Here is a 19,069-nt window from a genome sequence, read left to right as displayed (position 1 = left end):
AGGTTGGACAGGGCTTGGAGCAGCCTGGGACAGTGGAAGGTGTCCCTGCCCATGGCAGGGGTGGAATGGGATGAGCTTTAAGGTCCCTTCCAGCCCAAAGCATTCTATAAAATGGCCAACAGCAAAACTCTAAAAAGAGGAAAATAGCTTTTTCTGAATTACTAGGAAAATACAAGCTTGAGAGTAAAACTCCTGGGTTTGAAGGAGGGTGCTGGAGGCACTGTAAATATTCAGTGCACATACAATTATATTGAATTATATTGAGCTTTTTGCAGTTTGTTTGGGGTTTTTTTGGGGTTTTTTTTGTTTGTTTGTTTGTTTTTTTTTGTTTTTTTTTTTATTTATTTTATTTCCTTGCTCATTTTGTTGGGAGTTTGAATGAGCTTTGCATAATTGTTTCTTTTACTATTCTTGGTCATCCCTCAAAATCAGGCTAAAGGACCAAGAGAGGCAACGGCACAACCCAAATTACATCATTGCTCCTGAAGCATTACAGAACTTTTTTCACTTCAACTGCACAGATCAGATAAGGAAGGCAAACACAACACATCCATATTCATTGCTCAACATTTGCAGAAGCAATTCAAACAGAGTACTAAAGTCACATGAAACCATGACAAACGTGGACAGACTTTTGTAAGAAAATCATGGCACATACAGGGTGTTTTAAAAGAACAAGCTTGATTTACTGGCATGAGAAAATGCTGCTGTCACAGTAACATTTCTAAGCTGGGACTTTCATTTAACATATTTTGATTTTCTCACTCCCTACCACTACAAAAGTTCAAACCTCTCCCAAAGGAAAACACATACAAGTAGTCCTGCACATTTTCCATCTTGAGTGGCAACAAGCAGCGTGCTGTGGAGGGGCAGAATGCAATTAAAACCCTAATGGACTGCATCCAGCCTTGGACACTGGCAGGATAGAAGGACCTCAGAGGGTCATGGAGGAGGTAAATCAGTGCAATGTAAGAAGGTACACACCATATACTATTCGTTGTGTTTGCCTGTGAGGAAAAAACTGAATAAAAACATCACAGGGATCAGATCCTTCTCTCACTGGCACTGCATGCAAAGCTGCCTCCAGGGGCTTAAATCCTTCCCACTTTTCCCCCAATGCCACCATAAAAACAGTTTCTGACAATATTAAGGAGGCTCCTGTAAATTCAGACTGCCCTGGGAAATGGCACCTTCTCCCTAAAAGCCACATCCCCACGCTGGGGCAGGGGAGCTGTGTGTGGGTTCTTGGGTCAGAGGATCTGGAAAGAAAAACAGCAAAGCCCTACCTGACTGAGTGCCATCAAACCCCAGACACTTCCACAGCTCCAGACAGACCAGAACTCACTAAATCCTCCCAAGAGCTGCAGCTTTCCCTCCCGTGTATGGCACAGGAGGGCTGCTGACCCCAGGGAGCAGCTGGATGTGGAACAGCATTTCCTGGGATCCAGGAGTCCCAGAAACACCTGGTTTATTCATGCAGGCACAGAAATTTAAAGCTTTTTTTTTTTTTTGTGGCAATCCATCAGAGAAACAGGGCAGCTAAAGCCAAGGCTTGTGCTAGGAGAGGTATTGGGGAATTTTGTCTGTGTGATCACCTGGTGACACCAAGATCCATCTCCTCAGTTTGAGATCTGCAGACAGGGATTTCTGTCACATCCAATCTCCTTGGAGCCCATCAGCACTGGACAATAAAGCTGTCTAGGGAAGGCTGAAATAAAGCTGTAATGTTTTCCAAGACTCAGGATGTCCCTGCTGTTGTTTCACAGAAGCTTTTCTGGTTTCACTCTATAAAACCTCTCAGGACCTACCACAGCACTCCTAAGAGAAAAATACAGATATTTGCTGAGTTTATAGAGCTGAGGAGACAGAATTCCAGGGAAGTCCGAGGCCAGCATTCTCAAAAGAGAGCATTAATTATGGAGCTCTTTCTTGGCACAGAAGCCATTGTGTGACAATCCAGGAGTGTTTGAGGTTACCCCCAGCCCATCACCCTCTGCCACAAAGTGACACTTCTGCCTCACAAATTTCCTCCATGCTGGAAAAAGATCCAAGGTACAGATTTGACAGGGAGCCTTTGGATTCAGGTGCATCCCTTTTAAATAATCCCTTTTAAAATCAACGGCAGCCTTATCTCTTCAGACGCAGCCAATCTGAAAAATCTGAGTATCCACTGACAATATTAATCAATTCTTTTCAGAGACAGTAAATGCAAAAATCAAAATATTATTCAAATTAACTTAATAGAGGGTGGATTTTTGGATTATTACTAATTATTTGATTTTTATCTGTAATGCACTGGCCTTAGACAAAGCTTATTTGAACACCTTCAATTTCAAATTCAGTCTTTTGTGATGCATGGAAATGTCCTGCTTTTCCATTTTTATCCAAAAAGAAAAGCTGAGGGATTAAATAACTTGCCCAGGGACAGAGACAGTAAACCTGAATCAAAGCAGAGAATTAAAAGCAGATCTCCTACAGCTTTGGCAGGTTCCTGTCCCAATAATCAGCTTTTCCTTATCTACCCACAGCATCAGCTACTGAGCAAAAAGATCATGGGCAGCACCAGAACAACAAAACATCTTCCAGCTGAGCCTGCCCTGATACAATTTCCTGACTTTTCTCTCTGTGTGTTGGACAAAGGCTGAATCCCAGCTCAGGAGAATGAGAAGCAGAGGAGGGATGCTAGGTTTTTCCTGCCCAGGCTCCAGCAGGCAGGGGATCAGCTGGGAATTGGGATCGTTTGGGTTTTTTCCCTTTGAGCAGCTCCTGCTGCATGTCGTGTTTAAATGCCAAGCTTCTCAATCATGGAAAGCTGACCAGCAACAAGTGAAATAAATCTAAAATAAATATTGATCCTCATCTCTGAGGGTGCTTTTCCACATCAAGGAAAGCCCAGGGGATTTGAGGTGCTGGTGAGCAGAAGCTCAAGCCCAGAGTGGCAGAGATGGGCCACAAAGAAGACTGAAGGGATGGAGCATCTTCCTGTCTGGAAAGGAGAGAACTGGGGGTGTTGAGCCTGCAGAAGGCTCTGGATTGCACCTTAGAGCAACTTCCAGGGTCTGAAGGGGCTCCAGGAGAGCTGGAGAGGGACTGGGGACAAGGGATGGAGGGACAGGACACAGGGAATGGCTCCCAGTGCCAAAGGGCAGGGATGGATGGGAGATTGGGAATTGGGAATTGTTCCTGTGAGAATGGATTGCCCAGAGCAGCTGTGGCTGCTCCTGGATCCCTGGAAGTGTCCAAGACCAGGCTTGGGATCATGGAAGGTGTCCTATGGCAGGGGGATTGGAGCAGGATGACTTTTGACATCCATCCTAACCCAAAATATTCCATGATTCTCTGACATTCGTGGAATGAGACCAGCAAACACCAGCAGAGCTCCCATGAACAACAGACCTGGCTCCAACTGAGCATTTTATTCTTCTGCTGTCAGGCCAACCTGATTTATCTGCAATAGAACCCCTAAAATTAATATAAAATAGACCCATTCAGGCAAATAAATGTGTACCCAGCAATAATAAATAAAGTGTAACACCAAAATACTTGATATAGCAAAATCTCTGTACCAAAAAAATGCTGGACAAGCTTTATACTAAATGATACTCATGCAACAGAATCAGCATGCTGGCAATTAAATGGGTTTCTACTTGAAAAATTAATTTGTACTCTCATGCAATTAAATGTAAAACCATTAATATTAATATTCTATAATAATAATTATGCTGATAAAATTTTAAATCACCCACTGCCAAACAGCTTCCAAATCAGCCAAGTCAGAAAATGCCCAGGCAAACCACAGGTAGCCCAGCAAGTTTTGCAAACTAATTAAAATAAATATGATTTAGGAGATGGAGATTGACTGGCCAGCAAGGGTATTTTTTTAATAATTGAAATCTTTGAATGTTTAATTTTTAAAATTGCTTTTAGCTCACTGAAATTATGTACTGCTGTGAAATCAATCTCTTTGGAGGCCCAATGAAGAAAAGCTCAGACCCAGAATTTCACTTGCTTGAAATGAATTCAGCACAGATTTTTCAAAGCTTTACTCAATAAACAGAGTTGGAGTTGCCAATACCTTTCCAACCCAACATTTGCAACTTACAGCCGGGTTTTTACAAGAATTTTATGAATTCTATAAAATCTGGTGCCACTGTGGATGTTTCTTTTTTTGCTGTGGTACATTCAGCCAGTAATGCCTGAAGGTGCCAGGCTCAGAGACATCCTCTGCCCCAAACATTTTGGTCTTAAACCATTTTGGGCCACTCTGCAATGAGACCTGCATGAGTTTGAAATTCTTTCTGCATCAGATTCTCTGTATCTGCTGAACACAACCAAGCTGTGATGCCTTTTCTTCTGAACCTCTTTTTGTGGCATTCTTAATTTTCCATTCTTTTTTGTGCATTACTCACCTTTGCAAATCATTCACGTATTTTGAGGAGAGATATCCAGACTTTCCAGGCAATTCCTTACTTCATGAATGTTAAAATACAGGAGAATGAAAAGCCCTGAGAGTCGCCGGCAGACAAACAGTGCCATTTGTGCCCACAGCACATATGAGAGAATATTTACAGCAATGCTGGAGGCTCTCGAGCCCACAGAGAGGTGGCCAAGTGCCACCCAGTGCATGTGGAAGGGACATTGGTTTGGGAAGGGCACAAGTGGAGGGACAAGGAGCTTGATGAACATGACCCCCACCCAACCATTCTCGTTGCACCAAGTCATCATTCACGTGCCAAAGACACAAACCCAGGCTGTGATGAGTAAGGGTGAGCAATCAGCTGCAGCAGATGCCCAAATTCACTGGAAGTCTCCTTCCCCAAAAGGATTCGCCTCATTTGTTTTCAAGTCCCTTCCACAGAGGTTGCAAAGCTTTCCTTCCTCTTCTGAGCATCCCCACTGTGCAGGGCAGGTTCTGTCCCCTCCTCAGCCCCCTCTGGGAGTGCAGAGTGACCACAGCCCTGGGGTGGCACTGTCCTGTTCCCTGCAGTGAGTGACAAAGGCTGGGCACAGGATCCCCGTGACAAATCAGAGCCACAACAGAGCAGCATCAGCTCTGACATTTCTGTCAGACAGACTTGGGAAAGCATCAATCTGTGCCTGGGTGTGCTGTCAGCACCCCACCCACACAGGATCACCCCAGCTGGTCACAGAGGCAGCTCCCCAGAGGCGGGGAGGGCTCATCAGTGACAAAATCCTGGGCAGGGGGCAAGAACTGAGCTGGAAAATCAACAGGGCACAGGGAGTGAAATTAAACAAATAGATGGACAGCCCTGGAGGTGCAGCTGCCAAAGGCTGGCTCATGAAAACCCATGAGAGGGATTCACCAAGCCACGCCCAGAGAAAATCAAACTTATTAGGTAAACCCATCATAATCATTAGTGTAAGATGGAACTGCTGACGCTATTATCTCAAGGGAGCTTTTCCTGCCATGAGTTCAGGTTGTTTTATAACTCCCATCAATACACTTGATATGATTTATATGGATTTGGAACAATTCACCCCATGAGGCTGACTTTGGGAAAGCTGTAACCATCTCTGCAGTCCTGTCACCCAGTCAGGGCAAATAACAGTTTGCACTGATTTAATGCACCAGAATTACCCAAGTCTGCACACAGCAGCTGCTTGTTTTGTTACATGATCGGGATAAAACATGGAGACAAATCCCCTGGACTTGTTGAAGTTTCACCAGGGTGTGTTTTCACAGCCTCTGCGAGGGGACAGGAGGAGCTGCTCTGAAAGGCAGAGCCAGCTTTGTCTGTTGTGCTTGTGAGCTGGGCAGGGTTTGGGGTTTATCCTTCTCTGCTCTCGCAAGCAGAATTGCACTGCAGAATTCTGGCCCTTCATGTGTACAGTGCAAAATTCTGTTTTAGATTGTAGTAGCAGCTCAAAGGGGTTTATTCTTCTCTGCTCTCACAAGCAGCACTGCACTGCTGAATTCTGGCCCTTCATGTGTAAAATGCAAAATTCTCTTCTCTTAGCTTGTAGTAGCAGCTCAAAATACCTGCGAATATCCACGCCACTTTCCTGAATGCCACCCCAGTGCCACTGGAAGGATTATCACTGCTCTTCTGGTATTGTTGGAATGCTAAGATGCTCATGTGATCACCTCTTCAGGAAGCCAGCGTTACTACTGAGACCATGACCTTAGCACCAGGAACAGCTGAAAAGACCCTGGCAGTGTTGGACTTGATGATCTTAGAGGCATCTTAATGACTCTGTGACTCTGATTATTACTGCCTTGCAAGCAAGGAAATGACCCCCTTGCCACAGACGCTGCCTAAACACCAAATCTGAGCTTCTGAGAATCTGCCAGTGAGTGCAGCAATGAGTTGGAATGTGGGGCAGCACATTCATTTTGTGACTGAAGAGCAGAATGCTGTAGCACCGAAATTAGAAGCAAGCAGGCAAATTGCACTGACCTAAATTTATCCTCAGCTGCATCTCTGGAAGGCACCCAGCTTGTTACAGACCTTCAGTACCCTCAGGGCAGTTTGTCAAAAGGGACGCTGGGGCACCATGAAGAGCTGCGCTGCACACAGGGAAGGCTGAGGTCGAGGGTGCACCACCAAAAAAATGGCAAAAATCATTCTCCTGTTCAATCACAAGGATCTTGTCTGTAGCAAAAGCATGATCAGAAGCAAAATCCAATCTGCTGGGTATTTATTGTTTGCTATTCCTACAGAGCAGCACAGGGAAAGCAAAGGAGTGCCACAGTAGGGAGTGTGCCATGGTGTCTACACCAGCTTCTGGCTGAAATGTTTCTTCAGCACTAATGAAAATAGGGGACCAGCTTAAAAAGGTGTCAGTTTAGAACCATGCAATACATCAAAGTCATTCCTTCCAGCCAGCAGCACCACTGATTTGGTGTCTCCTCAAACCTTTAAAGAGCTATTGCAATTTTGGGAGGCAAAGGAAATAACCTCTACCCAAATCAGACTTGAAAAATTAAGATGTTCCCCCAAATTTTTTTTTCCTAAAGACAAATACTTTGCATAAAAGTAAAAAAATCTCCAATATTTTTATGAAGCTGAACGGTCTTAAAGAGAGCATGCTTGAAAGTAAGTCTATTTTTATTTTTCTCTAAAAATTTCATAATTTTGCTGCAGAACTCCAACTTTCTGCACAGATCATTTCATCCATGCTTTTCCTTATTGTTGTCATTTTGTCATTCCATGGCGTGGGGTGATAGTTCACAATTTACCATGACTGAAAGGTTAATTTTTAGAACACACATCTCACTCACTGCAGCATTACATCCTCTCCTGAAAACCACAACATCCTCTGCATTCACACAGCCTGAAGCTTTACATTACTGTCAGCACACACTGACTCTATTTTGACATGTGGGTTTTCTCTTGATACAAAAGATGATGCTGAATTATCAGAAGAGAGTTTGGTTTGTGGGAAACAAGTTTACTCTGTTTTTCAAATTCCTGCCAAACTGCTAAGAGTGATTAATAGTTTCTTTCCCTCTGTCAAGAGAGTGCATATTTTAAATTACAACATCATTGCTTTAAATCCCTGGCCCAATTCCACAGTGATGCTTGCAGTGTCCCACTCTACAGCCTTGAACAGTTCTTTAATGATATTTGGTTCCTAAAACTGGCAGCAATATGAAGAATTGCATATATTATTATTTCATTTATTAATATATATTTTTTTATTATTCATTATTATTACTTAAGAATTACTTATTATTAAGAATTACATATTATTATTACATATATTATTTCTCCCCCAAAGCAACAGATGTCCTGCTCACTTTCAAGGCATTGGATTTTATCCCTATTAGCCAGCACTTGTGGCAATCCTGATTTTTGGATATTTTCAGTGTAAAAATCAAAAAAGAAGTCCTGGTTCTCGCAGCTGGGCTCAATTTTTTTCTGTGGAATTCATAATCTGCAGATATTCTGGATGATCTAAGCAGATTTGCCCATTTATGGTGGCAAAAGAACACTTTTCCATGATTTCAGGTTTCCCAGGAATGATTGAGGTGCCTGAACAGCAGCAGCCCTCAAGCTCATGTGCTTCCTTTGACTGGTAAAAGGAAGGACTCCTCAAATCCAGGATTTTTTGTTCAAAGCCTGTTTTTGCTTGTTTCAGGCTTAAAAAAAGAGAGGAGAAAAATCTGATTCACAGAATCCACAGCCGAGCAAAAAATTCAACTCAGAAGTGCTTTTCCTCAAAAAGGAAATGATGAAGCAATCCAAGTATTCACTATAAACCAGGCTGAGCTTCCTTCTCTCCCATCAGGTCATCTGTGTTTCCCAGAGCTGCTTCTGCAGCTCCTCTTCCTCCTCAAGGCCCTCCTGTCTCGAGCCTGGCATGGCCAAGGGGAGCCAGAACCCCCCAGAGAACACAGGGAACAGCAGGAGAGGAAGGGCTGAGCAGCAGCAGCTCCTGCCAGTGCACAGGCAATGGGAACCCCAAGCGTTTTGGTGTTTTTTTGCATCGTGTGCAGTGCAACCTTCAGTTCATTATTGCCCAGAAAGCCCAAAAAAGCCCCCAGTGAGCAAAGCTGCATGTGAGCAGCCTTAAGCTACCCTTAAACTTCTATTTTATGCCATATTTAATGACTTTGCCTTCAATATATATAAAAAAATATATATTATTATTAATTTCTTATATATTTATTTATATATATAATGACTTTGCCTTTTATATATTTTATATTATGTAGAATATTATGTAGTCGATTATATATATAATTCGAAAGAAAGAAATTATAATAAAGAAATATATAGAATATATTTTAGATAGATAAATATTTAGAATATATTTTATATTTTAGAATATATTTGTATATATATTTTATATATTTAAATATATATATATTTATATATTTATAATATAATTCTTTCTATATTTATATATATAGAAATATAGAAAGAAATTATAATATATATAATATATAATATATAATATATAATATATAATATATAATATATAATATATAACACATACTTGATTATATATAATATATTATGTATAATATATTACATGTAATATAATATAATATATATTATACATTATTTATTATATATTATACATTATATATTATATATTATACATTATACATTATACATTATATATTATATATTACATATTATATATTATATATTATATATTATATATTATATATTATATATTATATATTATATATTAAATATTATATATTAAATATTATATATTAAATATTATATAAAATAGTTTCTTTCTGGGGGACAGAAATTTATATATATATAAATATAAATTATCGTGTCTGATCAGAGTGGTCACCAGACTCCAGGTGCCAGAGCTGTCCCAAAGGAGGAAAAGGATGAGTCCAGCACCAGAAAAAGAGCTCTGGCTGCAGCATCACACACAGGAGAGCACAGGCCACACTGCTGGGAGCTCAAGTGTTGCAGCTTTGCAGTGAAGGGCAAAGATGTTTGAGGGAGGATCCTGCAGGGTGTCCTTGCCTGCCCTCCCCTGGCATTTTAAATGTCCCCATCAGGTCAGCAGCAGGAAACTGCAGGGACCAGGACAGGCACACATCTGATCTAGGCACATCTTCCAGTGAAGTACAGTTTTTTCATTTTGTTAAACTCTTTTTCAATACACAGATTGGTTTAGTGGTTCCTTATCCCAGTGTCATGGAATCACAGAATGCTTTAGGTTGGAAGGGACCTTAAAGATCATCCTGTTCCACCCCTGCCATGGGAAGGGACACCTTCCACTGTCCCACTCCAAGCCCCAGTGTCCACCCTGGCCTTGGATCTCCAGGGGTGCAGCCCCAGCTCTCTGGGCACCCTGTGCCAGGGCCTGCCACCCTCACAGGAAAGAATTTCTTCCTAATATCTGATATAAGCCTGCCATCCTTCAGTGCCTTGATTTTTTATTTTTAAAACATAAAGCTGGGAAAGTCTCCAAGGCTTTGGACTAAATAAAAATCTTCCCTCGGCTCCCCTGCTTGGCAGGTTTTCACTTCTAATACAACACAGATCAGAGAGGTGTTTTTTGGCTCTCATACCTACAATAAGATTATTCCCCAGCATATGTTTCCATCAGTCATGAAAGCACTCTTTTCTTGTCACACAGCCTCACAGAGCTGGGAAGGTGCCTCAGGTGACAGAAGGGCATCTTTTGGTACAAACTTTCCCATCACAAACAATCCCTTTTTGGTACCATCCCTGTCAGCAGCTGAGGGTCAGGGAAGGAAGCTGATGAGTCTCCTTTGATTTCTGAGCAAAACAGGCACAAAGGAACCTGCCCATCCCAAAATAAGTCCCACTCCTCTCTTTCTGTCCCTTTCTGGGACTGTTTCTCCCCACTGCCCTGCTCCTTCCATGGGGCACAGCTCAGTCCTCCAGGAGGCGTTTTCAGGAGACATTAACCTGCCCATCTTTGCTCCTGGCAGGCAGAAATGTGCCTGTTTCTCCTCAAATCTCAGCAGTAACCCAGGAGAAGCCTGGTCCTGCTCTCCCAGCATCAATCCTGCTCTTCCTGCAGACCCTCAGGGCTCTGCATACCAATTTTTTATGGGAAAGAGTCAAACACAAAATTTGACCCACGGCAGGGGAACTGAAACTCAACAATCTTGAAGGTCCATTCCAACCTTCTGTAATCTGGTGTTTCTATGGTTTAAAAAACTTCCCAAACCCCAAGATGACTGTGAATACCAGCCATAAACAGAGTGTCAAGATCTGCTGTAAACTCCTAACAGAGCTGAACTAAAAAGAGAAGCATGACAGGGTGAAGCAGTGCAGCTCTGGCGTTGAGAGGAACAGCAATGTCAAGAGGATGAGTAAAGAAAAGAGTAAGGCTTTGCTTCATAATTACCTACCTAGCACAGAACAATGTGGAATAAATATAGAAACCTTATTGCCAAATAAGCACCTACTCCCACAAGCACATTAAAAGAAATTAAACAAAAAAAAATCCCCACAAAAAATTCAGCTGTTGAAAGGAAAATATGATTTTTCTAAGATACGAGTGACATTTTTTCTGGTTTACCTTCAATTATGTGTCACATTCATTTTCTAAGGAGAGTTCTGACTGAATGGATCTCTCAGAGTGACTGTGCATCGCTTGCACACTTGTGCCAAAGGTCCAGCAGCACAAGTGCCATTATCTGCTCACACAAAGCTATGAGACTCAGTGACAAATTAAAAGGCCAAACAAACACGTGAAGAGCAGGAAAAAACCCCAAATCCTCACCTCCAGTTCCTGTATCCCTCTCATACATTCCACAACAGTCACAGAGGAGTAAATGCAGACAAATCTGGGCAAAACACTTATTTCTCTGTGCCATGAGAATTCTCTAGCACAAGCAGTGGCCAGAAAGCTCAAAAATAGTATATTTTTAATATACACTGTATATATATATATATATGCATAATTATATGCATATATGTAATTAATATTTTTAAAAATTAATTCTAAATATATATAAATTTATAAATAATATGTTCACATATATAATACCTGTGTAAATATATATAGTACTATAAAGTTTGTTTTATCTGCTCACAAAAATCGCGTTGTTTAGGAATTACAGCAATTACTTGGTGATCACATAGGGATTAAGACATCTCATAGAAGCATGGTTATTTAAAACTAAATTAAAAAGGTCCCTAAAACTACAACCTAAGCTAATCCAGTTAAATATTGGGAAAGAATGAGGAAGTTTAACACAAGCAAATATGACAAGGTGAGTGTAAAGGCCCAGATGTAGATCATTACTAGAGAAGTTTGCCACCCTTAAACTTCTATTTTATGCCATATGTAATGACTTTGCCTTATATATAGATGCAAATATATAAATATATATATGTATTTTTATATATAATGACTTTGCCTTTTTATATATAAAAATAAGTATTTTATTTATATTATATTGTATTATATTATATTATATTGTATTATATTATATTATATTGTATTATATTATATTATATTATATTATATTATATTATATTATATTATATTATATTATATTATATTATATTATATTATATTATATTATATTATATTATATTATATTATATTGTATTATATTATATTATATTGTATTATATTATATTATATTATATTATATTATATTATATTATATTATATTATATTATATTATATTATATTATATTATATTATATTATACTATATTATATTATATTATATTATATTATATTATATTATATTATATTATACTATATTATATTATATTATACTATATTATATTATATTATATTATATTATATTATATTATATTATATTATATTATATTATATTATATTATATTATATTATATTATATTATATTATATTATATTATATTATATTATATTATATTATATTATATTATATTATATTATACTATATTATATTATATTAGTAATTTTATATATATATATATATAATGACTTTTTCTTATATATAATGACTGCTGCCCCATTCAGTGACTTGATGTCTCACAGCATTTCCAATCTGGTTTTTTTTGGGTTTTTCCTAAAGAACCAAAGCACATCAGGACATGAATTCCTTGTTCTGAGAGCTCAGAGTGCCATGGAGAAAAGTCAGGGTGTACTTACGACCAGAGGGAGTTTCTTCCCTGGGTGATGACTCCAGTGAATTTTGTCAGCCTTCGAGCATCGACTTCAATCCACTGGTAGGGGTCATTTCTTCCTGCACACCAAGCACCATCATAAAAATCATTTTCGTTAACACCTGCCTGAAAAGAAGGCAAAGCTGACCATAAATCAGAGCTAAGAAACTGCAGGTTTTTCATGGGAGAAAGAAAGGAACACATCATTCATCCCCCTCACTTTAAGACCCTTGAGGCCCTCACCAAAATATTTCCTTACTCAAGGCAGGGCAGGAAATTCTGGGAAGTCCCTTTGAAAACCCAGAATGTTTACACATAAATTTCAGTCAGAAAAGATAAACAGAGCTTCAGTCTGTTCTTGTGGCCTGATAGAGCCACAGATCCAGAGCCACAGCCTTTATCCAGAACAAATTATTCACATGGTCTGCAGAGTTTGGAAAGTCCTAAAAAGCCAGCTCTAGCCCATGTAATAATGGTGATTAGAAAATCAGTGATTAGAAAATCTTGTTTTCCCAAAGCAGAGTGCAGGGCATGAGGGAACAGCAGCACCACCTCCCACCAGAATCAGAATTATTAATTTTCATAGCCAGGGTGGCAAAGGTTAAAAATTCAGGAATGTCTGGCTTCTCCCCAACTGGAGCACCAACCTGTATCCCAGTTTCTGCTGGAAACCCACCACAAACAGCTTTCCCAGCATTTCAAACAAATAGTTGAAGGTATTTTGGGTAAGCTGTTTTCCAAATAAATCTGAACTAGAATTTAATGAAACATAGCATCTGAAGTTTTCAGAGATTTATTTTCCTTCTAAAGCCCAGGAAATGTTTGGCACCAAGCTGGATGCTGGCATAAAGAGCAGAGAAGCTTTGCCATGTGGTCCTCTGAGGCTACTTGTATTTTTGTGGTATTTCATCTGTGGTTTATGTGGATTTATCATTGCCATCCATGCAATTCCAGGAATGGAGATCATTAAATAGTTCCCAAATTAAAATGAAGAGGTTTACAGACTTTTCTACCCAAAAGGGTGGCTCTAACTCAGAGAGGATGCAGTGGTTAATCCCTTTTCCCGGTGTGGTATCTGGACGACGTGCTCCAAAACACAAGACACTGATTCAATTCCTAAAACATCTCATTTTCTCATTTTCAGGACTGAAATAAGGCAACTTAAAAATCACTTGTTTTCCTACATCTACCAAAATTAAATTAAGCCCCCTATTTTATGCATTAGCTCTGATATTTTAAGGAGAAGATTGCATAAAAGTCAAATAAGAAAACACAGAGAAAAAAGCCTGTTAACAATGGGAGATAAATTCTTCAGGGAGAGCAGAACAACGGGGAAACATGAGAACACAAACATGGTCACTGACCTGAGTTATAACCCTTGGCAAGAAAAGGTTTCAATGCATTTGAAAGTAAGATGGAATTTGAAGTAGCCTGAGGCTTTAAAACCTTGCCAGGGAGTGTTAAGATCTGCAGAGCACCTTGAACCAGCATCCTGCTAATCCCTTCACACTGGAAATTCCAGCAGCTCCTGCAGAACAAGTGCCCCTGTCTCCCAATCCCTGCTCCTTTTTAAGCTGAGGATATTTCCCTTGGTGTGATGCTCATCAGGGAACAAACCTCTCCTCCATATTGCAATGAGAAGTGGAAAGTAGAGGAAAAAAATATGGGAAAAGTGCTTATTAAAATGAAAAACCCTCCCACCTAAATTACATTTATGAGTATACATGGTTTCAACTGGGTTTAAATAAATTTCAGCTGAAATTGCTTATAAAATATGAGGAGTTTTAGTTATCCACAGCTTAAAATACTCTGGCCTTAAATAGGGGCAAAGATCCCATTAAAATAAAGTAAAAAGAAGAAGAGGAAAAAGAGGAGGAAGAAGATGAAACCCCATGCTGCTACTTCTTCCTGTTCTCTTATTTTCTGATAGCAGCTTCTCTGAAGCTAAAAAAAAAAGGTTTTTACTGGGTAAAAAGAAGGAGGTGTCTGTGTCTAATCACCACAAAATACTATGTGAAAAACAGGAGTTTAATCAATGAGAAGTTATTTTTAGAAATGTATCTGAAGGGAAAAAATTGAAGAAATTTATGCTACAATTTCTCAAGCTTCAAGTCTATATTTTTTTCTGAAGGTGCTTTCTCTCCCTATGGCCACTTCAAAAACTGTTTCTATAAAATAAAAACTTATAGATTCAATCAAGTATTTAGTAATTAGAATTCCTATTAAATTTCTTTGGGAAAATGCTCATTCCTGAAAGATCTTGTACAGTTTTCACCAAGTACTCTATCAAATAATACAGATCAAGATCTTTCCTCCACTAAGTGTTTACTTGAATTTGAAAAATCCATATTGAATTACTGGAAAAAGCAGATTCAAGTTATGCCATGGGTACTTAAATTATCTTCATAAGCAGGAGACTGAAAGACTGAAACAGCTGATGGAAACTGGAAGCCAGGGCTAAGTCTTTTTCCTTTCACAGAATATTCAAGAATAACTCCAAGTCTAACCCAGTTTGTGCTTCACTTGCAGCCAAATGCAAAAAATATTTCTCAATATACAGTGTCTTATTAAAAAAAACCAAACCCTTTTGGACAGAGGAAAAGAGATTTTTTCTGTCCCTCACAAATCAGTTATTCCCAAGTGTGAAAGCTGAAAAATGTAATTCAGCTAAACCAAGTGAGCTGCTTATTAGGTATCCAGAAAATAATATGAAGGTTATAAATTCCTTTACAAATAATATGACTTTGCATTTTAATTCGTGTTTGTCTTCCAAATTAGATGTGTGCAAGAATAAAAACTTGCTCACAATATCAATGTTGTCCTCATTATTCTATAATGAGGAGAAAGATGACACTACCAAAATGTACTCAAATAAAGAAAGAAACTCCAGTCTTCTGCCTCAAATCAGCTGGAGTAGCAGTAAAAATACACCAAATATCAAACCACTGCTGCTTTAACTCTTTTCCATTCCCAGCAGGATGATCAAAAAAATTATTTTACCATAGGAAGTTTGGGAGGGAAAAAAAAAACGAGCATTACTCATCACAGGTATTTATAGCAACCACTGCCAGTAGGGAAGAACTGAAACACACAGGCTGCAAGTAAACCTTCAACAATTTTGCCTTTTCCTTGTGATTTGATGATGCAGCTTTTCAAAGGGAGCAAAGACCTGGAATGACAATCATGGAACCATGGAATGGGTTGGGTTGGGAGGGAGATTAAATCCTATTGAGTTTCAACCCATGCCATGGGAAAGGACACTTTCCACTGTCCCAGGCTGCTCCAAACCCTGTCCAGCCTGGCCTTGGGCACTGCCAGGGATCCAGGGGCAGCCACAGTTGGAACTCCATACCAGTCCTCCCCACCTTCACAGGGAACAATTCCCAATTCCCAATATCCCATCCAGCCCTGCCCTCTGGCACTGGGAGCCATTCCCTGTGTCCTGTCCCTCCATCCCTTGTCCCCAGTCCCTCTCCAGCTCTCCTGGAGCCCCTCTGGGCACAGGGAGGTCTCCTTTAGACACAAATGCCTGAGTTTGCAGACATGATGTTGCTTTACTTGGGTTATCTTCAGTGTTTGGGTTTCTCCAACCAGGAAAATGAGGAAGGGAAAGAAACATAGTTTGACAAAATATTTATCCACTCTTAATTATCATGTAAGTGACAAATACTAATGAATTTCATCCCTGAAGGCAGAGAGCCTCAATTAATATTATTTTATGCCATGATTTCCCTTGATGATGTTAAATTACTCCTGGTTTATCACTAGTGCGGTTAGATCTCCAAAAAATGGCACTCTACTAACATGGCTCGTGCCCTTGAGAAATCCCACCTTAATCCCCACACTCAGGCAGGACTGGGAGGAAAATCAGGGCCCACACAATTCAAGGGCACAAGAGAAGCAGATCCTGCAAAGTCTTACCCAATTTTAAGCCAGTCCTTCTCTGGAATAAAGCACACACCGACTGGTTCATTTCATGTGCTTCAGATAATCTAAACAGGAAAAGTGAAATAACCAAAACAAACCCTGACAAGCTTTGGAAAAACTCAATTATTCTGCAAATTGTCTGAGAACCGAGGCAGTGCCAGTTACCTGGGGAGAGCCCTGAGCTTCTCAGCTGACTTTGCATCAGATGGTGAGGTTGGGCAGAGAGAGGATTTTGTATGCAGAGGATTTTTGAAATGCAGATCACTGGACAGGGGCAGCAGCCCATAAAGCTGCTTGTCACCATCCCCACAGCATAACATGTTCACAGAATTCCAGTGGCACAGCGGTGGCGCTGAGCTGGCCAAGTGTTTTCCTTCAAGTACAGCTCTGAACAGCAGGAAAACACAGCAGCTTTTTGCCTTTCCCAGCTCACTGCAACCTCCTGTGCTGAGCAGCAAAGAGAAAGCACCAGGGAGCTCATCACCCGCCTGGCACATCAGCCACCTGCAGCACCTGTCCCTGGATAAAGCAAATTCCCTCTAAATATGAGTGAAATTCAGAAATCTTCATGCACTGAAACGCCAGTGACAGGGACATGCAGATTCCAGGTTTAGAAAAGTTTTAGTGCTATTCATTTTTATCTAAGCCCAAAGAAAACTGTTTTTAAAGAAAAATAAAGGCAAGCCCAATTTTTTTAACAGTAACTTTATGTGCTGAGGGGGTTCAGGGAATTACTCCATCTATAGTTTCAGTAGGGGTAAAAAAAAAATGGTCTAATCCAAGATTTGGGAAATTTCAGGAAGAGCTGAGTGGCATTTTTCTTCTGCTTTGCTTCCCAGTAAAACACTGTGCCCTTGACTTCTCTGGAGATGATATTTAGAGGAAACATCAGTCATTGGTAACACTCTATTTATTATATATATATACATTATATATTTATTTATCACCTCTCTGTTTATTTTAACACACTACTGGTGATGACAGGACTAGATGGACTCCTGCTCTAAACCAGTGTGGTCATGTGTTTAAATAAATTGAACTTCAACAGCAGCATGAGAAACAAGTAGCCAGAACCAACAGAGAACTCAGAGGTGTGCATCACAGTCCTTGGTTTTATGCCATTATATAAACAAGACTGCAATAAAATAACTAAGAACCCCCCTGAATATCACCTGCATTCCATTTTTTTTGATCATGAGGGGTTTTTTTCCTAACAGAAAATATCAAAGTCAATGAATATGAAAGCTGCAGGTGAGAGCTCACCTTGCACACAACCCCATGGACCTGGGTTAGAAAGGAAGGGCCTGCATGGACCTGGATTGGGCCCATTCCCACTCTGGGCTGCCTGCCATCCCCCTTTTCCAGCTGCCTTTTCCAAACTGGTTTCCTCAGCTTTCTGACCAACTTTAATACATTAAAACAAACACTGAAAAAAAATTAGGAGGCCTATGCAGGCATTTTCCTCAGAGAGATGTTTGTGCAGAGGCAGAGTGGTTTAAAAATTGGTTGAAAAATCAAAACTTGATTGGTTGAAATCAGTCCCTCTACCAGAGTGAACCACATGGAATGTGACACTGGTGATGAGAGCTCATCCCTCCTAGTCCCAGCCTAAGCATCAAATCCCTTCAGCTGGGGAGAAACACAAATGGAGGGGTCTGAAATGAAAGATAAATTAAACAAACTCCAGAGATCTTTCACGGTTGGCTCAGTGCAGATATCCTGTTTATGACTTTAAGTGTTCTGCTTTATCATGCAAAGTAACATTTTTAGTCTGGACAGACTGTAATTCAGAGAACAGCCCTAATAATAAAGTGGGAAATAGAAACATGAGAAATGGGACAATGGCATTTGGTCCTGGAAAGCACCTAAACACATTTTTAATCTGAAGCAAAAGATGCTAAACAGGGTTCTGTGTTAGAGAGTTCGGAAGTGAAGCATTTTTTGGATGGTATAATCACTGCTGCTGAAAACAACTGCCTTAGGGAAAGGGTTTCACTTGAAACCACACTTTCAATTGACCATTGTCATTAACTACAGACAGACAACAAAGGAAAAAGCAACTTGCTGTGAGAGCTTCCTTGCAGGCTGGTGAAGGGAACAGGGTGTTGGGATCTTTAGCTGGTCTCAGTGCCCTAAGAAAAGTTAGAAAGTCTCTTTTCCCAGCCCAGTGCTTGAAGAAGGAGTCAGGGCCCTCCATTTCTCAGTCTCAAGGTTGTTTATTGTTCCTTATCTATAAAAACTTTTTTCCTGCCCTGCCGAAGTCCTCTTAGCAAGACAGCCCAGGCACTCTGCCTGCCCCCAGGGCAGTGTTATGTCTTTATACTAAAAACTACGTGTGCAATATTTACAATAACTTCCCAATACCTATCACCTGTGTTAGACAGTGAGCTTCTACTCTAAACCAATCTAAAAGTGCCAACATCACAGCAGATGATGGAGGCCAAGAAGAAGAAGGAGAAAGGCTGGGTGTACCCAGATTCCTCCATTTTGCCCCCTGAACCCCCATACCAACCAGAAACCCCAAAATCTACTTTTTCACCCCGTGATAAACTCACTATTA

At 40.0% G+C, this 19,069-nt stretch overlaps 1 protein-coding gene across 1 annotated transcript in view; it reads right to left on the bottom strand.

The window, feature by feature from the left end:
- CPXM2 (carboxypeptidase X, M14 family member 2) overlaps positions 1–19,069 on the bottom strand; it is a 68,889-nt gene that overhangs the window by 28,991 nt on the left and 20,829 nt on the right. Inside the window, exon 3 of the mRNA XM_063163036.1 lies at positions 12,569–12,708. Within this exon, the coding sequence (XP_063019106.1) occupies positions 12,569–12,708 (140 nt within the window). The remainder of the gene's footprint in view (positions 1–12,568; positions 12,709–19,069) is intronic.

The sequence above is a fragment of the Melospiza melodia genome, chromosome 9 (assembly GCF_035770615.1).
Source record: "Melospiza melodia melodia isolate bMelMel2 chromosome 9, bMelMel2.pri, whole genome shotgun sequence".
Classification (NCBI taxonomy): domain Eukaryota; kingdom Metazoa; phylum Chordata; class Aves; order Passeriformes; family Passerellidae; genus Melospiza; species Melospiza melodia.
The sequence above is the reverse complement of the archived record's forward strand: the minus strand, read 5'-3'. Positions and strand labels throughout refer to the sequence as shown.